Genomic DNA, 21,046 nt, shown 5'->3' with positions numbered 1-21,046 from the left:
AACAACGGTGATGTGAACAAAATGAACTTAAAAAAATAGATCGATTTTTTATTTCTTAAAACTGAAAACTGATGGAACAGAAATTTTTAGAAAGTTCACAAGAAGTGAACTAAATCGACCACTTTTACTCGGGAAAAACCAAGTGGATTAAGACCTAAACAAGCAGCGAAATCCACAAAAGGAAAAGCATGATCTTCTACATATTTGATAACAAAATGTTTAATGATAACAATGACAGTTACAGTTGTATGTTGGCGGCTTCTAATAATGCAGCCAGTCACAGGGCTTTGTACTGTTCGATTAAACGAGAGGCATGGAGACGTGATGTGGGGACTACAGTGCATCCCAAATTTTGCAAGTACCCAATCTGCAATTTATAGCAACCAATTATTTTAACTAAGAAAGTGACACCAAATTATGAGTTCAGCTCGCAAGTCGCAACGAATTGAACCAGTTTGTTAATTCAATCAAATTGTAATTACCTGTTTTGATGTAGGCGCAGATGTGCCCATAGAGTTCTCAATCCTTAATTTCTGGAAGTACTCCTGTTTCTCCCGCATCAAATGGGCACGTTCATCAGCAGGAATTTTCTCCCATCTTAGTACCTAGCAGAAGATATAATAAATAAAGTGAGAAAGATCTGTTTATGCAAAATGGAAGGTCCAAAAGTATCGCCTTTTAGTGTTATTTTGTTTTTGTCAGAGTAATTACTACTTTCTTTAAAAATTCATGAAAAATAATGCAAACTTCACCAAATTGTCATGAATTTATTTATTTTTGTTAACTATTATAATATTCTTAGATGATTAAATTTTGTTAAAAACTATTACTTTCTTTTTAAAAATTTATTAGCCACATGATTTGCATAAAAAATTAAGTTAGTTAAAAAAATATAAATAAAAAATGGCATTTTCCTTGATCTTACAATTTTAAATGAAATTCTAAGAGAAAGTAGGGTTAATAAAACAGCATAATGCTTACATATTCTGCATGCTGAAATGCTTCATCACAGCTCAAGCAAGTCTTCAGTGCGCGCAAAACATCCTGAAAAGTTATGTCAGAAGTCAGAACCATAATAAGTAATTTCTTCTAGGGGATTGCAACTGAATATCAGGTATCAAAAGACAAATTAGCTTCATATTATCTCTTAGCAGTGAGCTAATGTAATATGATAAGGAAGTGCTTCAAGTTTTGAATGGATAAGTTATGACCTTATGCTTGTTTTTATTGATCCTCAGACGCTCATCAATAACAAATCCAATCTGTAGATTTAATGAGGTAAGACATGAGAGGTCAGAATAAACACCCAGTAGATAAATTGCATATAAAAATGTTGCAAAGCCAGATGGAATCCAGACTCCAGAGATTAATTGTTCACTAAAATTTGAAGTACATTTCTCAAGCAAAAGGCAAGAACATAAATTCAAGATCACATTGCCATATTGAGTTGCAGTACTACTTAAAAGTTAGAACAATTACCAACAAATAGTTCTTTTTCTTCAAAAAACACAACAGGGACAGCCTAACAATATGGATATTATATTCAAACCTGGAAATCCCAGATTTGATCATCCTCCTCCCCTGTTGTAATAATGGAAAAAAACCCAAAAAGGAGAAAGAGAAAGCTATGTGGATGATGCTTAGAGAGTTCAAATCGTTTGAGGAAACATCACCATTAGTCATTTTTTACCTGTTCTTTTAATTCTAACAGGTGACATATAGTATGCAAAGTTGGCATAAAGCAAACAAAAAGGCAGCATACGAGCATCGGAGAAATAGTCTCTGATCTAAACGAGACATGCATGCAGACTCCAACCAAAACTAGGTGCTTTGTGCTCAGACATTTTAACACAGCTGAGGCTTTTTAAAGAAATGAGAATGAACATTAGTAATGAAGTTTAATATAATGCGTGAACTTGGGCCTATCAATCTACTCCATTGCAAACATGGATGCGCCGGAGAAAGTATAATTTTAGTGCAAATTGACCCCATGGCGTGCATCTCAACATACGCTCTCCACACTAAAAGCAGTTGGTGAAAAATTCTTGAAAATGACCAAAATGTACCTTGTCAAGCAATCTCTTAGGATTTTGAAATGCTTTCTTCTTGGCCCATTGATGGAATAAGTGGGAAACAACTGATCTCTCCTCCACAGCAAATCTGAATAACAAAGGCAGAGATAATTTCCTTGTTATTACAGGCATTTGACAGCTTCAAATGACAGTATGAGTAGAGCAAACCGTTTCAAAAACATATTTCCATAATAATCAGTTATTGGGTCCTTCAATTCGTTTATGTCAGTATTGATTTGAATGTCGGACGAATCTTTAGATTCCATGTGTACTTCAGAAAGTTCCTTTTCATCATGTAAATGGCTAGTAAAGTTGCCAGGTTCTTCTGAAATATCTTGAGGTTTTGTCTGTAGATCTCGTACACTTACTTCGGCCTGTTATTAATAGGACCCAAATTTCAAAGTGAGAATTATGACAAACAAAATACACGAACATAAAATTGGTGATAAAGAAATGGATGCTGATACTGTCATAGTCATAAATTATATCGACTAAGATGACCGATTGATTTATCTTGAACATTATTTTTTCAATTAATTTTAGGTGCTATTTTCCCATATGTAGATTGGACAGAAGCTGCCAGCTTTTAGCTTCTATAAACAGTAAAATGGATACTCATTCAACTGAGTACTAATTTCAATATAAGCAGAACTTGAAACTACAACCAATAAAATGCACCTGAATCTCCCGATGATGATCTGGAATCTCCTTGAGAAATCGTGATGGTTGAAGCATCTGAACTGACTTGCTTTTTCAATCAAAAGGGACAGTAAGCATATAAAAATAGTACAAGTAGTTTGTGAAGATTAAACCTGCCAATTTGAATCCACTGTGCAATACAGAATGAATAGATTCTTTCGAGCGCGAGTCATTGCCACATATAAAAGACGTCTTTCCTCCTACAATTGCAGAGTGAAGATGACTAGCAGAGCGCCACAAACTAACATAAACTTCTCAGTGCATGTTAAAACTTACTTCAATTGAGGTCCCGTTTTCCTGTATATTTCCTTTGAACTCGTGCAACAAAGGAATCTCAGATTCATTTGCCTGCATCAGTCCAAATGTGAATGTGTTATATAATGAATATGGAGGGAAAAAACATGAGTAACTGATTTACAATGATTTACTTTGCTAGCAATGATAACATGTCAATGCCAGGACGGATCAAACAAACTATATCTCCATTTTTTTTTCCAAAATTGATTGGTCAATAAAAAGTAGTGAATGAATGAAGCTAAAATGTACCTTTACAATAAAAACAGTGTCCCATTCTAAGCCTTTTGCCTGCATGGGAAAAAAGGAGATGAAGGAAATTAAAGTTACGGAAATACAAAATCTGCACATGCATTGATAAAGTTGAGACAGACTGAACAAATAAACCTGATGAATGGTAGTCAAGGTAACAGAATTATTATTTTCTTGTCTCCGAGAACGAAAATTTTCCTTCTCTCGTTCTGTTATGAAATCAACAAAGGCTTTGAGAGTCCTAAAGCAACCTTTCTCTTCCTCTTTAACCGTCCCAACACCTTCCTTTATAGGACATTGCATTGACAAAAATTCAGACACATCATCCAATAAGTACTGAAGGACCTGCAAGGCAGTTAAGCGAGTGCCAACTTCATGTCAAAAATCAGGATAGGCTTCAATTTGCTAACAATACAAATTTACGGAAATGATTTAAGCAGACCTCCCATTTCACCTATTTGCACAACATCTTGGTTCCTATGAATAGTTCTTTAAACACAATTGATATTCTAACAGTCGTTCTGCCTAGTTAGGATCCTAGCATTAACTTGCTAGTCGCAACTCGCAAGTAACAACAAACAAGACACTTTCATGGACTAACAACATAAGCACAAAAACTTACAGATCTAATGTCATTGTCTTCATTCAACAATTTCCTACCATCAACGTCAACCACTGCCCGCTGCTCAAGAAGGTATTTCTAAGATGGAAAAAAAAGGTTATTAGCACCAAACCGGCATGCGAGTATACACCACAAAAAGGAAGAAAACGTGAAGAATTATCATTTTTTATGACCAACCTGAGAATCACATGATCATTATAGTTATATAGCATAGATCAATGTAACAAGTACTTAAAAATGAATATATCTTTTAAGGGCTACCGAATAAGATTGGCTCCAATAGCAGCATTGACTTTCCATTAGCGATGGTACTTGTGAAGTTATGAACTCAAATAGAAACTGACATGAAAAAGCAAGCGGAGGAGATACGAACCTGAGGCACCATATTTGACACTGAAGTTATAACAGCAGAAATTGATTGTTCCTGAAACATTTGACCAATTAAATAAATTCATCTACAATAACTGGATAAACCAAATCCTTCAGATTGAATGACACTAAATTCCATTTGGAGAATTTTCTAGCATTTATCATTTGAAAAAGAAAAAGTAATAGACTGGTAAAATGGAGGAGGTATTTTCCAGTTGCTTTACTAAAAGCATTACAGAACAATAATTTAGTTCAATTTCCTCATGGAGCAGTTTCTGCAGAAACTAATCGTTTTTAGTAATATGTAATCCGATGCTTCAAAATACAAAAGACAACAAGAGTAATACAAATACTTATAAGTTTACCCTGTGAACAAGTTTTGATATCATCTCAAGTGTTAACAGCACCTTGCGTCCTTGACCTAGTTGACTCCTATTAACAAGAAAGAAGACAACAAGAACACAATCAGCAGTGAGATTTCCCAGGCCATGTCCAAGTTCAATTTTCAATAGCATCTAAATCTGTTACATTACCATGATGGTGCTTTACATATACAATCACAATCTCATAATTATGTGCTTACAAGACGTTGCAGTTTAAAAAGATTATCTAGAACATTCAATTACGATCATACTTCTTAAAAAGAAGAAAAAACTTATCATAACTCTTACTTGCATGCAACCTAATGTAAAAGAAAGGAGTTTTTGCACCATTGACATATAACATAATATGAAATTCAAATGGCAAAAGAAAACTGTACTCTGCTGTGGTAACATCTATAGAACAATACCCCAATTGATAGACACATCAAGATAGATAATTTCACATGAATATGCAGAAAAAAGTTCAATAACATGAACCTCTTGAAGGTACCAGAAATCTTTGCACTAAAGATGTCACTGGCAGCAGATATGAAGCTGCACTTTCTAATCATTGAGATTTTATCAACATGATCAATAACCTACAAAAAGAAGAGAGAGATGGAGAGAGAGATGGAGAGATTGTAGTAAAATAGCCTTAATTCAAGAGGATATCTTATTTTCCACAGAAGCATGAGAAACGGAAGAAATAAACACATACCCTCTTCTTTTCGTCCTTCTCAAATGGAAGAAACGCCTTAAAAACTTGACGATACGGGCCATCATCACATCCCGGTAATGTGGTTCTAAGCATAGAAATAATGGCTTTAACTACCTGTCACAAAGAAATGCCCATAGATGGCTGATATGTTAATATTATTAGGCATGCATGTTAGCGCAAATATCAACACACAGAATCAGAAGAAAGATTATAATTGTTTTTGTAAAGTGGATCAAATAAAAAAATTAATTCACAATGTCCCCGACCATGTCTTCTAGGCCATTTGTCATTCTACCGAATACTCACAAATGCTTCTAACATAAAAATAAAATGAAAGCAAATGACCTCACAGATCAATCAGTGAAAGTGCTAAATTACATTTAAAAGTTATAAGGGTTTGCTATCTTAGTCATAACAAAAAATCAATAATCAGAATTATTGACTGATGCTTTATTCCTAACAGTCATATAAAATCATTGCAGCAGCTGAGGCAGCAAGTTGGTCAGCAAAAACCCTAATAGCACAGTTTGCAACTACTTCAACTTTTCCTGGTAGTCATGCAAATCTCAACTGCTCAAGTTGTAAAATGATTAACATGATGTAAAAGCACACAAAACTCACAAAAAGATAACCAAGCCCAATCCAACTAATTACTGAGATTCCTTATGGCAAAAGTAGCACAAACGCGAGCTAAATCAGCAGCATTGTTTTGTCATAAATGTTGATGTATAGTTCCTTTCAATTAGGAAGCTGCTCAAAATTTCAACTCCTTTACTAGCTCCGATGAGGTGACAATTGATAGTCATATTAGAATGAAAAATACTAAAATCAATAACTACTCTCTAGAAATAAATTTAAACTGATGAAATAGACAATTTCAGTTTAGGCAAACAACATAAGAAAGCATGCATTACTCGGATATAAGGTGATGCAGATTTAGAAATCTGAAAGAAGAAGGAAACCTTTTTCCTGTAGAAGGCCACGCCATGAACATTAAATGGTATTTTTCTGTCACGAAAAGCTATTTGAAAAACTCTTCCTGACACCTGTTGTATAAAGGAAAAAAGAAGACATAGATTAGCAGATTTATTCATTATTGCACACTTCAAAAGTTTGGAATGTAAACTCAACCTGCCTCCGGTAAAGAATGGCAATGTTGCCATAAATGTCTTTAGTATGTGACTTATCAGATGCCATTTCCAATATCTTATCAACAACAAACGAGCATTGTGCAGGCTCAGTCTGGCATTCCTTGATGATTATCTATATATTTAGGCCAAGTGCAGAAACTGAATCACCAAAAGCAATAAAAAGAGGGGAAACACAAATGACAAATAATTCGAGTAATATCAAAATACCTTAGATCCGGAGGAATTATCAGTAACAACATCCTTGAATCGACATCTTTTCATATTATTTTTTATAAGAGAAGATGCAGCCTCAACAATATGGCGTGTGGATCGGTAGTTTTTGTTGAGTCTAATCTAAAGAATAAAGGTATTATAAATTAATTGTTAGCACTTCATAATTAATGGTTAATTAGTGGATACACGGCTTGTTACATCATCAAGGAAACAACCAAAGAAATCATAAAATGTAGCAGCCAGAGAGGACAGGTAATACCTCTTTGTAATTTGGGAAGTTTTGACGAAATGAATCAAACCCTGAAACGTCAGCTCCATTGAAACTGAAAATTGACTGCAGAACAAATTAAAGTGACTTTGATTAATAAAGCACAAGTATGAACTAGGACCGCCGAAGAACCAAACAGAAATTACTTTCTGTATCTAGGGCTCAGGAGATGGAAAGTAGACCTGATCATCGTCACCAATAATAGTTATGTGACTATGAGATGCAAGAAGTCGTAGAAGACTGTATTGCATGGAACTTGTGTCCTGAAATTCATCTACCACAATAGCCTTCCAAGAATCCTTGCACTCCTTAAATACTGAATTGGATAATATGACAATAGTTAGCTATCAGTAAATAAAAGAAGTGGCATTAATTGCAAAGCATAGTTGGACGATATTGACCATCAGGATAATCAGTGAGCAACTTCACGGAACAGCTGATCAAATCGTGGTAGTCCAGTGCGTTACAAGATTTCAATATGTCGGTGTAGTTCCGAAGTATCAAAGCCTGATCCAAAGACAAGTTAAAGAGACAAAAGTAATGTAGTAACACTCCTAGAATGTAATGAGAACAAAATGTCCGTTTATCAGCTTACTCCTGTCTCATTGCCCATTTTCTGGTAATCAGCAGGTGTCTTTCCTGAAGCTTTAGCCTGAAATAGAGAACACTAATAAATGATGTGAAAGATGTTATTTCCTTGCGGCAGGACAAATAATATACTCTTCTGAATGTTAAAAGGAAATAATAGAAGGAATAGAAGGAATTCAAAAAAAAAAAAGGAATAGAGTCCACAATATTTATTGTACAATAAGAATCATTGCCGATTCTCATGCAGTACGTCCTATGTAAAACAAAATGGCAACAATTAAGATTTTAAGTACCATCATCTGATATTGCTCATGTAAATGAAAGAAGCCAAAAAGTAAAAATTCTCACTTAAAAAAGCAATACTGTTGTCAATCAAAGTTGAGCAAGATTATTGATATAATTGAAGTTCAGTGACATGCTAGAAATTCAATGTTAACTTCAGTCACCATAAGTGAAATGATGCCTAAAGTTGATCAGGCTCCAATAGAAATAAGCTGAGAAACACATCAATCATGATGAGCACTAAATTGACCAACATAAAGTTGCAGAAGTTCTAAAACGAACAAACTTCTACTTATTTTATGAAACATCTACAAGGTATGAAACCATGACATATGGAAAAATTCATAATTGAACTAACAACTTAACCTGGGTTACAAACTTTTGCCATTTCTTTGACTTGTCTTTAAAATATTCTATCCCATTAGAAGCTTCAACAGGTTTATCGGCACTGTAATTTTGTTCGTCCGTCTTTTCCTTTTCTGATAGGCGCACAGCCTCTATAATTGCTCGTCTTTGGTGCCCATGCCCGTATATTAAGAACTCTGATGTGCGCTCTAACCTGTAACAAGAATTTCAAATTTTCAGTTTTTTAAAAGAATCTAAAAGCTAGAAACATTTAAGACAATCATTATGCAATATACAGAAATGAAAAGTGGCTAATATGTCTAAAACTAGAATCTTAAACAGTAATGTGTTATCACAATAGGTACTAAGATGACTAGAAATGGCAACGCCAACGGATTTTACTTGAGTAACAAAGAAACACAATACACAACACTACAACAGATATCCAAATTTAGATTTTTACAGACAGCAACATAATATTCGTACTTCTCTGCATGTGAACGGCAAAGTTGCAAAGAAAATGAATGGAAGGTACTGATTGTAAGTTCTTTAGCTACTGTCTTCCCAGCCACGCGCCCAATCCGATCTCTCATCTCAGAAGCTGCCGCAGTTGTGAAAGTCATTGCAAGAATATTTGTTTGACTGATGCCCTGGTCATGATTCGGTGTAAAGAGGTAACAAAACATAAGCACAAATCATAAACAACCTAATAGACTTTTCTAGATAAAAGAAAATGAAAAATGAAAAGCAAAGATATGAATATATGATTAATATCAAGATTGAAGCTCAAATTTGCAATACCAATACCTCACTAAGAAGCTTCAAAACTCGGCCAACCATAGTGGAAGTCTACAATCAAAGACAGAAGAATTCAGCTATAACTACAAAAATAGAATCCAAAGCAAGAGACTAACTACTCCATGTGCATGTGAATTGTGAGTGCAAGAGGGATTTATAGTAGAACCTTTCCACTTCCTGGGCCAGCAACAATCATCAAAGGGGTAGAAATATCAGTACAAGCCGCTTCTCGTTGCCTATCATTCAAAGACTGCAAGTATTTTGAGTAATCTTCAGGCATATTATTAAATTGTACCGTCTGCGAATTATCTTTAACCTCAGTTATACGTTCCAGATCATCACAGGCTCCCAGAGTACCTTCTTCTCCTCTTACATCCTCATTTACAACAGTAATTGAACGTAAACTATCAAAATCACTCTTATTATTTGCCTCATTATTGCATTCAATTTCGACATGATTAGTGCTACTAATTTCACTCCGCGTTTCAATTTTTGTAGCAGAATTTTGATCACATATGATATCAATTTCTTTCAAAATAGACTCATCAAAATCATCATCTAGAAGAGTAGCTATAGATAAATTATTATCACTTAAGCCTGAACACAGCGGTTGTTGTATAGGAGTAGTAAAAGAATCGAAAAAACATTCATCACCATAAGAAACGGAACCAGTTATCCTCGAGCAAGACTTATCATTAAACTGACTATCTTTTGATTTCGCTCCACTTCCAAGAAACGGCGGCGTATTGATTTGCATTTCCATAAGCGGAACTCGTTTCGCACCAGAAACCTGAAACGGCGACTCGACACCTCTTGCATCCCTATCAATAGAATTAAAACGCAAATAATTGTTAATATTGAATACACAAATGAGTAAATTAGGGTTTTGAAATAGTTTGGAGAGCTAGAAATGCTAACTTGGAGCAATAATCAAGAGGCCGTTTGCGAGAGAGAAGAGCCTTGGCGGCTCTGAAGTTCTGTGAAATTCGAGCCCTCTGCTCCGGCGTGATGACTTTGGCAGTATCATAACCGTTCTCTTTTGACATGTAGTTTACAGTGATGGATTGGTGCTCAGTCTAAGCTCCACGACGAAGATCATAAACGGCGCAAAACTGTAATAAGCGGAGCACTGTGTTGTTTTCCCTCTCAAATGTACACGTATTAAACGTTTCAAATAAACGGGCCGTTGAGGTTAATGGACTTGGGCCGGACACGAAATGTCGTCGTTCTAACCAGATGCTTGCTTAATTCTTCGCCGTCTGAGAGACCTTAGGCAAAATGGAAGCTCTGATAGCCTCATACGGCGACGTATCATCAGATTCAGACTCCGATTCTCCTCCTTCAACAGCGACAGCTAGGGTTCCTAATCCGCCACCGGAGATTACTACACCTTTGCCACCTCCACCTGTATCACTTCTAGTGCCGCCTAATTCTATAGGTATTAACAAACTCATTTAGTCTCTTTGTTTTCTTACACTTAATTTCACTAATGCTCACCAAATGTTCGACGTTTTGTCTCTGTGACAAACTGCAGATTACCTTCAAGCTTGCCAGCCAAATCGTGTGAGGAGCTTTGAACATGTTGAAGGCAACTACGCTTTACACGTGTACATTCCAGGTTCTTCTTCTACTACTAGTGAATGTGAATTCCAGGTTTGGCTGTACATTCCAGGTTCAATGAACCGAAAATAAATAATCACATAATGTGATTATTTATTTTCTGTTCATTGAATTAAATTCATAAGCAGTGTTTCATGCAGCTAATTTTTATGCTTATCAGTTCACATACCAGCAACTTCAAAGAAAGAAATTATCTTATTTTTGAAGAAGGTATCCACACTTGTGCCTGGTCTTCATGTTGTCGATGTCGATATTCCACTTGATACTCTGCGTAAAGATGATCGAAAGCTTGAACAAATCGCGGTAGGAAGAGAGTTTCACATTAGCTTGGGTAGAACTGTCCCGATACGAGTGCATCAGATTGATTCTGTTGTATCTATGCTTCGCCAACGACTTCAGTTGAAAAAGCCGTAACTTTCTTTTTTTACGATCACAGTGTGAATTTTTGTACAATTCTTGAAAATGATGCTGTTAACTTGAGAATGCTGTGTTTTCTTTTTTTGCAATGTAGATATTGGATTGATTTTAGTAAGTGGGAGGTTTTTGTTAATGATGAGAAGACTCGCACTTTCCTTTCGTTAGAAGTTGTTACCGGAGGATTAGCTGAGGTATGTTGGTAAAACTATATGTTACATTGCTTGAATTGTTTGCTCATGTACTGTATATAATTCGTTACTTCGATATTGATTATTTCAGATCACCAAGCAAATTGAATCAGTTAATTTGGTGTATAAGCTTCTTAATCTTCCTGAGTTTTATAAGGTGGGGGAATCAATTGATACGTGTGATTTCTAAAGTGTTCTCTTTTTCTTACAAAGAAAGCAATGGCTTGTGCATATGTTTGAACTAACAGTATTCTGCTGCTCTAGGATCCACGCCCACATATATCATTGGCTTGGGCAATGGGGGACATCAGTGATTCCATGAAGAGGGTCGTCAAAGAAGAAATGAATAAATCAAGCAGTCGGGTTTCATCACAAAATCATATATTTACTTGTAAATTCAGTGGCATTGAGTGTAAGATTGGGAATAAAACATATAAGATATGTAAATTTCTTGATGGTTAATAAAATAAAACCTTACACTTTTAAAATTGTGTATCCCTTGCTTGTGCGAATAAGGAATTTTCTTTTGCCGATAATTTTCTACTTTTAATTTTTACATAAGAGTACAATTAATTAATTTATCAGTTGTTTGTCCTTGTCATTCGTGATTGTTTGTCCTGTTCATTGATAATTTGCCTCATAAATCATATTATCATCCTGCATTTTCTCTCGCTTACTTTCATGTAGGCGTCCTAATTTTTAAGTGCAGGGTCTAGATATGCATAAATTGTATTGTTTAATTTGGATGACATGTTCCCATGGCTATTTGCCTAGTCAAATGAAAAACAATTTGCAAAGGCTATCGAACAGTTGAGAGAGGACATAGCAAGCCTTTCTCAACTACTCAATCATGTTATTTAATATGCAGAAGAAACTCAAAATTATCATATATATTACGGACTATACAACCTGAATTACTTGAGATTCATACACTCTACAAAGTATAAGGTACTTGGTGAAAGCAAGAGAAAGTTGCTAGACGTTGTTCAAGCTCCTTATACGTCGTCTGCCCCACTTCATGAGGATTGGTGTTAGTGAACATAGAATTGTACTGACTAGAATGACATAGAGCCTTGGCTTATCTGGTGCAGTATTTATTAATGCAGTGTTATAGGTGAAAGACATTGCAGCCAAGCATATTTGCAGCTCAAACTGCAAGGGAAATCTACATGTGAGGATGTTGATCATGAAGACAGACACTAGAAACCCTAGTGTGTTGAAAAACATAATTAAGCTAAATCCAATTACATTTCTAGTGCCCAAAATGGACTCGCCTGCATTGTGTGCCTGGATGTTGCTGCTGCTGTTTTTTGTGTCTGTTTTATATGTATCTTGCCAAAAACCTCCGGGAGGGTTGACCCCAACTTGGAATGTGGCAGTTGCAACCAAAATAGCTATGACTAATAGTGTGTCACGAGCTGTGCTGGGAGAGTCTCTTCCCCTCTTAAATTTAAAATAGTCTTCTACGCTAGTTTGCTGTGATTGATCTGTTTCTGGGGCTGTGCATGTATCTCTAAGGGTTTGACTATGAGGAATAGTTGAAAGGGCAATGTCTCTTGCTTTCCTAGCTCCAACAGCTTGCAGGATCTCAAGAATTTCTCGATCACCTGCTTCACTTTGAAATAGCAGAAGCACATCCAAGGCAGTGAGACCATAATGGTTCGTGGCGTTCACTTCCAACGAGCCTGGGCATGTTCTGCTGTCAAGTAACAGTTCTATCACCTGCAAGAACAGCAACTTTCTTTTCCTGAATTATAGTTTTTAGTTGAATATTTCTGAAAAACTTAGCTTAAATATTAAATAAAAGTCAAATTATGAAAATTATGTAAAATCCGGTGAAATGATAGATTTGTTGAAAAATCTATAGGAAGTTCAAAATGAATAGAACTGGCTGATTACTTGCCTGGCGTTGTTTCTTCCAGACTGCAAGGTGCAGGACGGTATTGCCTTGCTCATCCCTGACGTTGAACATTTCGTCCTTCTTAATTTCTCTGATTCGATCCACCATTAACTTTGTTGCTTCGAGTTGGTTAGTTTTGACAGCAAGGTGCAAAGGCGTCTCTAGCTGAACAGTCGCAGCGTTGATGCATTCAGGATAACTGGAAAGCAAAACACCAATGACCTCAGCTTTCCCTTTGATGGCAGCATAATGAAGGGGAGTCATTTTGTCTCTTCCCTCTAGCAGACAAATGCTGGGGTCAACTTTCATAAGTTCATTAACAATATCAACATGGCCATTAGCAGCAGCTATATGAATGGGGCTAAAGCCATCTTGATTTGCTTCTTTGGCAATCTCTGGTTTCAACCTTATTATCTCCTTGACAAATTCAACTTTCCCAGCGATACAAGCGATGATAAGGGGACTCTCGACAATCTCCAGAATAAGTGGGTTTTCATGAAGCAATTGGTGCAAATGATCCGTGTCTCCTCTTCGAGCGGCCTCATACAACCTTGCATCCATTGTAGTGATCAAGTGCTCGTATGAAGTTTTCTTGGGTAGAAACAGTGTTATTGTCATGCCCTTGTAAATACATACCAAACCAAGGCAATTTTATGCAGTGAATGAAAAGATAATGCTATTTTATTATCATATAGGTAATTTTAATATGTTCATGTCATCATTCTAACGACTTGATTGGAAAATTTCAAATGAAAATTAGACTACACATGATCTAAATTATAAGATACTGTTGTTGACTAAAAAAGTTTGAAAAATTCTCCATAGTTCATGTAATGAGCCTTGCACGAAAAGTTACAGGCTTGAGCCAATACTGCATCATAAAGTGGCAGCAACTAAGTCTAATCGGATTTTTCAATTGCTGTATTTGATTAATATGATTTGTATATTGCACCTGATTCTTTTAACTAGAGAATTAGTATATTTTATGTATGCAAGTCGTTAATATATTTATAAATTTGAGCAGCTGAGATCTAAAAAATAAATTCGGATGTTATTATATATGTTGTCATTGTGTTAATTTGCAAACCAAATTCAGAAAGTTGTTCAATTAACTGTTAACATTCGCGCAGAGTGAATTTGGTATGCAGCGTTAGCCGAGGAAAAGAAAGTTTATAGAGGGCAATTATTCCCACATCGAGAAGAAGATGCATGGCTGTTGAAAGAATCCCTATAAAATAACAGAGAAGGCTCTTAACAATTCATACCTTTCTCGGCCTTTTGGCTAAGATCAAGTGTAGTATCTGTTCTTATCAGTTTAATATCTGATATGTGGGTCATCGGCCCACACGATATTAAATTTATTTTTTAAGGGGGAGGGCTCATCACAGTAGCTTGCTGCTGGAGTCCTCACGAGTCGCTTGTGCTTTGCACTACTGCACTAGCCTGGCTCACCCCTCCAAACTGAGTTTTAAAATTTTCTTTGCACAATCGGTTCAGGTAAATAATTAATAAATCGAATCGCAGCAGCACCTTTAATGTTATAATTGAATGCTAATTGAAAATTACACAACCCACCTAATTTCAATTAAGCAAATAACATTAAAATATGGTTATTATGTTTTTAAAACAGGCTCAATCTCGTATGAATTAAATGTAAGAAATAAGATTTTACACCAACATGAATGGTAATTTATCACTTTTAACTCAATTAATAAATTTAAATCGAAAAATTATTAGATAGATTCAGTCCACGTCAAATATTAAATAAAGACATAAATATTAAATAAAGACAAATAACTAAAAAAAGTATGGAAATTCGGATGACTTTTAAAAATATATATAAAAAAAGTAAGGAAATTCGGATGACTTTTAAAAATATATATAAGTCCAATCTGTCAGTTTTTCAGTTTAGTTTAATCCAGTATTTTAATACTTGGACAATAACATAAATGGAATAAACAAATGATAAACGCTAAGATTGTGGGTTCAATTCCTACCATAAAAACTCGTCATTCCAATAATTTATACTATATATAAAAGTACGGATTGGAAGAGAGAGCGGGAAAGACAAGCATATTTACGTTAATGTCCTTTTTACTTTATAAAACATAATTATTATTAGAAAACTATTAAAATAATTATTAAAGTTAATTATAATTAGAGTACTAATTAAAATAAACTACTTATAATACTATGTAGAGATAATTGTTTAGAGTTTTAACTAAAATAGACTACTTTAATATTAATAATTGTTATTTAATTATTAATTTATCGTTTAGAATTTTAAATTATTATTAATTTAATTAATATTTAATATTTTTAATTTATATTCTCTATAAATAATAAGATAGACTACTCATGATTATTAACTATTATATCAATAATTATTTGATAATTTACATTTAAATATAATTTATAATTATAAAATAATTATTAACTAAACATACATATAATATTTTGACGAGTCACGCTACGAGCCACGTGTGAAACACGTAAAACGACACTAGTAATAATAAAAGGGATAATGTCATAAAAATTCACTAACTTTACACATTTTCTCATTTTAATTACGCCGTTTAAAAATTATCATTTTCACACACCAACTAGCAATTTTTCTCAAATTCATACACCGTTCAAAAATTTGGCAAAAATTGCTGATGTGTCACTATCTGATTCGTTATGCCAATGTCACTATCTGGTTGCCAACTCAATAATTTTCACCGGATTTTTGAACGGTGTATGAATTTGATAAAATTTGATAGTTCGTGTATAAAAATGACGATTTTTTAACCGCGTGATTAAAATGAGAAAACGTGCAATGTTAGTGAATTTTTATAATATTAACCCATAATAAAACCACCTTGAATTTTCAGATTAGTTTCCCTGCTGGTTAAAATAGCTTCTTCATCAATCTTCTAAAACTTAGTAATACATGTTTTGATATACAAAATTTTATCTGGGAGGTAAATCAAGATCCCAATTTGCATGGAAAAACCAGAACATTTTTCAGGAGAACAAGAGTATAACTCACAAAATAAGCCAACAGTCGAAGAATATTACTTGAGGGAATCATTTTTACAAGAAAAATGGCAATCTAAAATAGCTACACCTATCATTATTTCACTGAAAACCTTCAGTCGTCTTCTCTTAAACCTGTTCCGGTGGGGAATACTTCCTCGAGTATTCAAGATGAAATAAATCCTAATCCCTCTCAACACATTTGCACGGGACACAAATCTAAAGAATGAGATATTATTCATCTCATAGTGGTTGATTCTACTGAAGTAAGCAGAAACCCTCTGCCATCTAACAAATGATTTTTAAATTGAATTGTAAAAGAATGATTATGGCGGATTGCGTAGAGTAACATACGATCCACCAAAATACACTTACAGCCCCGGAATGGATTCAAGATTATATTTCTGAGATGATGCAGTCTTCGCAGCTTCCCTGCTCTCTTGTGGCTTTGGCGATTTCATGGCATCAAGTGCCTGCAAGTATGTATAGGAAGCAGCTCGACTGGGAGGGCTCGGGTTGCTTATTCTGCTGGCGAGGAAACGGCGGATCAGACCCCTGAGGAATGGAGCCATGGTGTCCGGCTCATGTTCTAAGTAGTACATTATTCCTCCCATGCAAGCGCAAAATATGGCCACCTGCAACATCATCCAACCAGCTATTCACTTAATGATTAATATAATTTTCATTAAGTCAAAATAAATATAGTAAACCTAAGCGCCCTTCACCACTAATCTGAAACATAATTTTATCTAACAATCTTATTGCCGTGAGCACATTGCTAGTAAATTGATTCTGCCCAGCATACATGTTTAGTATCCGTCTTCCGATGATGGATGATTGGATTATAATGTCAAAAAAAGAAGCAAGCAACATCTAGAACTAAGCAAGTACAGAATGTGGATTGAGGGCGACCTTAAGCCAAAATGCAAAGTGTATATGCAGAACTAAATGTTCACAAAAGTCATACCTCTGCATTCTTGATATTTGGAACCAAGTGCCGGTTAACTAATATATACCATAATGAATCTCCAGATCGCGGTAGAACATACAAGGCAAGTTCAGCACGTCTAGATTTTTTCTCCAGTAGAACTGAGAGTGCTGATATTCCTCCTGCAATCCAATATACAAGCTTGTGGTCTACTGTTGCCACTTTTCTATGCAGACATATAACCCCCTTGAATCATCCATAAATAATTAAGAACATATCATCAGTTTTATTTTAATAACAGAAAAGGTGAATAAAACAGTGTAATTACTATATACCTGAAAAATTCCAACAAATGCAGACAAGAATGTGGTTGAGCGAATAGAATCTCTAAGAGCGAGCCAACATGTGCGAGCAGGTGATTCCATGAACTTGAAGAGTAGGAAAATATTGGAAGAACGATAAATTAGCTTCAGATGCAAGACGCTATTACCATTCTTGACTAGAAATACATAAACCCTTTCCCAGCCCCAGCTCATGTCGAATCAAAAGAATATCCAGCTCAATGATGACAAGAAGACATATTATGGTTCGATGAATAGAAATGAAGAAAATAGATGCCTCCTTATGCCATACACAAATCCAATGAATATCTACCTGAGCTACGAAGCATTGCGAACTATAGACTAAATATAGATTTTGCATAAGCAATAGTTGAAGTACATAGCTTCAAATATTAAAATTAAGGTGAGAGTAATCCACGTAACGTACCAAGAGATTTTAAGTGAAATGCAACCAACAGAAAAGCTGCAGCCAAGATGTAAATCATCTTAAAGGTCGCATCACTAATTGTTCTAGGTATTGCAGCTTATAAACTTGGACGTGCAACAAAATAGTATAAATTTAACTCCAAATTATCCTTCACCGAAACCTGATAATGCAGGATCACAACTAGTAAAGTGCCCTTGATGGTTCTAATTTGGTGGAGAAAATAAAAAATGTGCTCTCTAGTCTCCATGATGATGTCAGGGCTTGAGAAGAGTTTAACTAACAATTCTCTTATCTTGGTTCTCCATAATAAGCAGTGAAAAATTATAAACTAAAATGTAGCATAAGAGCTTGAGTCAAAGGCTTACCTTCTGCAGGTGCAGAACAACATATGGTACAAACGTCAATGAGAAGTAAAGTGGAAAGGTTTTCCTGAATGTAGCTGATGCAGCATTAGCATTATGAGTTAAGCACGAGTCTGTGTTTGGATGAATAACAGAACAAGGAATAATAGAGGGGAACTCTTCAAGCTTTGTTGATTTAAGTTTCCCTCTGCTAGATAAATAGGCTGATAGTGATGCAACATCCACTGGGGCACCTCTGCAGCTATCTCTCACAGCCTTGTATACAGGCTGAGAAACTGGCCCAGTTTTCTGAATGAAATCGTGATATGATTTTGGCAAGCTCTCAGGACGCATTACAAATGAATACATAACCTGGAAAATGATGAAGTCAATTAGATAATTTAAAGACAAAATCAATAATCATACAGAGCTTCAATCAATTTCTCCCTGATAATGGATTAAGTTTCAAAAATGTACCCAACTCGACAAACAGATAAAGGTAACAAGTACTGGTATCCAATCTTATTGAACAATTACATTACATCCAACAAACAAAATTTGAACTCTGATTTACCTGAGCACATGCATAAGCAAACAACAACGAATCACCATGTCTCCAATGACTTCCCCAAAGGTGAAACTTGTTCTTAGATTTTGCAGAATTATAAGAACACTGATAATCAAACAGCCAATTGTTACTTTACTAAAAACAAAAATGCCAAACTTTTATCAACGCAATGAATCTGATCATATAAATCATGAAACCATTTCTATACCTGAGCAAGCCTAGCTAAAAGATAAAGAGCAAGAGTTCGCCTCCGGTTAGGATCATCTAAAGCTAAAACAGATAACCCTGCAACCGAACCTGCTAAAATTCTGCCCCATCAACCCCTTAAACAATGTTACTATAAACAAAGCAATTGTATTATATATTTCACAAACTTGAAAGACATGAAATACACTTACGCATTAAAAGGCGTCTCTTTTCGTCTAATTTTTCTCATCAAACATCTAATTGCATGATAAGACCCTGTAAATCCCCCAAATAATAAACCAACACGACATGCTTCTTCTCTCACTATCAAATCCTTCTCCGATACAAGTTGCTGCATACAGAACCAAAAATTCATCAATATTTTTTTCCGGTAACAAGGACTCACTCCCATAAGCCAAAGCCCATGATCACTGTCAAACCCCGGGATCTGGACCGCCCGCAAGCCCACATACCTGGCAAATCCGGGTTATAATGGTCAGCAGTCCAGCTCTAACCATTCATTTTTAAAAAAGGGAGTCGCCGGGGTTTGAACTAGCGACCAGGGCTTAGACCACTAGACCGATTCATCAATATTTCAGTTCAGAATTTCACACATTGCGCAAATTAAACACAAAACCCTAAAAAATTTCACAAAATCGAAGTTTCACAAAACCTTGAGATCGAGAATTGAAGAGTAAGACTGTCCTTTAGCAAGCTTAAAAGCGCGAAGTAAAATCCCGACGCCAACTCTAACTCCGTAAGAGAGAAGAAAGCTTTGGCAAAGATTGCCAATTGCATGCGCAACACACGATTCATCAGGTGGATGATCGCACGGTGGATATTGGCCGCGCTGACGGCGTTGGAGCTCCTCTATAGCATCCCGTAACCGCTCCTCCGCATCACGGAGGCGGCGCTCGGCGTCGGAGGTTTCGTCGGCGATGAGAGAAGGCGGTGAGGACGGCAAATTGGGGGATTTAGTGAGAGATGACATTTCTATGAGTTCTGGAGAAGCAATGGATTGTTTAAGGTTTGATTTAAAGTGTTGGGTTTGGTTGGTGGTGATTGGGTTGGTTGGGCCAGTTTGAGTTTGGATCAGTGAAGCAAAGTTTTGTCAGCTGCAACTAATTAATTTGATTTTGATGTGACTTTTCATTTTTGGGGACATTTATGATAGGATTGGATGTTCTGATTTACTGCATTTATGTTTATCATCGAATTGTTGTGAACGTGTGTGTACTTCTCCTTTGGGATTGAATTGCCTTTTCTAGAAAGAAAAATAAATGTGAATTTCAATGAAAGTATTATTTTAAATTATTTAGTAAATGATGTAATTTATTTTTATATTAGTATCAAATTTTACATTACTACTTTTTATATAAAAAATATTAATTAAAAATAATAAACAAAAATTAAACTTAAAATATTAAATAGAAGTTATTGATTAGAATGTTATATCTAAAAATAAAGTATTTATCAAATAAATATGATAAGTTAATATTAATATGGGTTGATTTCCATTTTTAATGTTTTAGAGTATATGCTCTCTTTATAGATATTCAATGTTCAAAATTTTAATGATAATTTTTTTAAAAAAAAGCATTATTCTCCTTTACTTTGATTAGTGGAATAGATAGTACTCATTGACACTTTATCGTCACTATATCAATGTAGAGCTTTTTTCATTTAAATAAATATATATTAATTTTTTAATATATGTGCTCTGTTAAAAAAATATATATTTAAAAGAGATTAGAGAAATTAAAATTATTTCTATTTATAAATATTTAAAATACACTTAATTGAATTAATTTTAATCAACTACTATAAATTAATTATGAATTAGATAATAATAATTTTAATATAAAAATATTTTAATGCACTTTTTATGAGTAATTTTGAATCACTATTTAACAAAAGGGCATTAGAATAGTAAATAAATTAATTATTTAATAAGAGTATTAGTATAATCTTTACTAGGAAAATTAATTGTTTTAAATATGTATATGTAATACCCCAAAATATTTAAGCATTTAATTGGACTACGTGTCCAGTCCTGTTTCGCCAGGGTGGTGATATTGG

General features: G+C 34.9%; 4 protein-coding genes and 1 non-coding gene across 5 annotated transcripts; 2 read left to right on the top strand and 3 right to left on the bottom strand.

Moving 5' to 3' along the window:
- Positions 1-27: 27 nt before the first annotated feature.
- Positions 28-10,176, bottom strand: LOC126673703 (ATP-dependent DNA helicase SRS2-like protein At4g25120). Its single transcript, XM_050367938.2, has 28 exons — positions 9,952-10,176; positions 9,200-9,854; positions 9,043-9,084; positions 8,722-8,885; positions 8,257-8,449; positions 7,616-7,672; positions 7,422-7,527; positions 7,203-7,336; positions 7,012-7,086; positions 6,747-6,872; positions 6,520-6,651; positions 6,351-6,434; positions 5,389-5,502; positions 5,169-5,269; positions 4,674-4,740; positions 4,313-4,363; positions 3,940-4,017; positions 3,453-3,662; positions 3,318-3,356; positions 3,048-3,119; positions 2,885-2,971; positions 2,751-2,807; positions 2,241-2,446; positions 2,067-2,160; positions 1,212-1,262; positions 982-1,044; positions 483-605; positions 28-367 (listed from the first exon to the last, which is right to left on the bottom strand). Exons 1-28 carry the CDS (start codon positions 10,077-10,079, stop codon positions 278-280), a joined length of 3,399 nt encoding a protein of 1,132 aa, XP_050223895.1. The 5' UTR covers positions 10,080-10,176; the 3' UTR covers positions 28-277.
- A 43-nt stretch (positions 10,177-10,219) lies between these two features.
- Positions 10,220-11,746, top strand: LOC126673704 (uncharacterized). The gene is made up of 6 exons (XM_050367939.2): positions 10,220-10,471; positions 10,568-10,651; positions 10,814-11,063; positions 11,165-11,261; positions 11,350-11,415; positions 11,523-11,746. The coding sequence occupies exons 1-6, from the start codon at positions 10,312-10,314 to the stop codon at positions 11,718-11,720; spliced, it is 855 nt and encodes a 284-aa protein (XP_050223896.1). The 5' UTR covers positions 10,220-10,311; the 3' UTR covers positions 11,721-11,746.
- A 312-nt stretch (positions 11,747-12,058) lies between these two features.
- LOC126674256 (ankyrin repeat-containing protein BDA1) lies at positions 12,059-13,852 on the bottom strand. The gene is made up of 2 exons (XM_050368678.2): positions 13,162-13,852; positions 12,059-12,980 (listed from the first exon to the last, which is right to left on the bottom strand). The coding sequence occupies exons 1-2, from the start codon at positions 13,774-13,776 to the stop codon at positions 12,234-12,236; spliced, it is 1,362 nt and encodes a 453-aa protein (XP_050224635.1). The 5' UTR covers positions 13,777-13,852; the 3' UTR covers positions 12,059-12,233.
- Positions 13,853-14,419: 567 nt separating this feature from the next.
- On the top strand, positions 14,420-14,615 carry LOC126675949 (U2 spliceosomal RNA). Its single transcript, XR_007640130.1, has one exon. It is a non-coding gene; the product is annotated as a U2 spliceosomal RNA (small nuclear RNA).
- Positions 14,616-16,193: 1,578 nt separating this feature from the next.
- LOC126674081 (uncharacterized) lies at positions 16,194-20,172 on the bottom strand. The gene is made up of 8 exons (XM_050368454.1): positions 19,641-20,172; positions 19,180-19,319; positions 18,990-19,089; positions 18,788-18,886; positions 18,238-18,585; positions 17,440-17,532; positions 17,144-17,350; positions 16,194-16,811 (listed from the first exon to the last, which is right to left on the bottom strand). Exons 1-8 carry the CDS (start codon positions 19,956-19,958, stop codon positions 16,548-16,550), a joined length of 1,569 nt encoding a protein of 522 aa, XP_050224411.1. The 5' UTR covers positions 19,959-20,172; the 3' UTR covers positions 16,194-16,547.
- Between the last annotated feature and the right edge of the window lie 874 nt (positions 20,173-21,046).

This window comes from Mercurialis annua, linkage group LG3 (genome assembly GCF_937616625.2).
Source record: "Mercurialis annua linkage group LG3, ddMerAnnu1.2, whole genome shotgun sequence".
NCBI lineage: Eukaryota > Viridiplantae > Streptophyta > Magnoliopsida > Malpighiales > Euphorbiaceae > Mercurialis > Mercurialis annua.
This window is presented reverse-complemented; position numbering and strand designations above follow the sequence as displayed.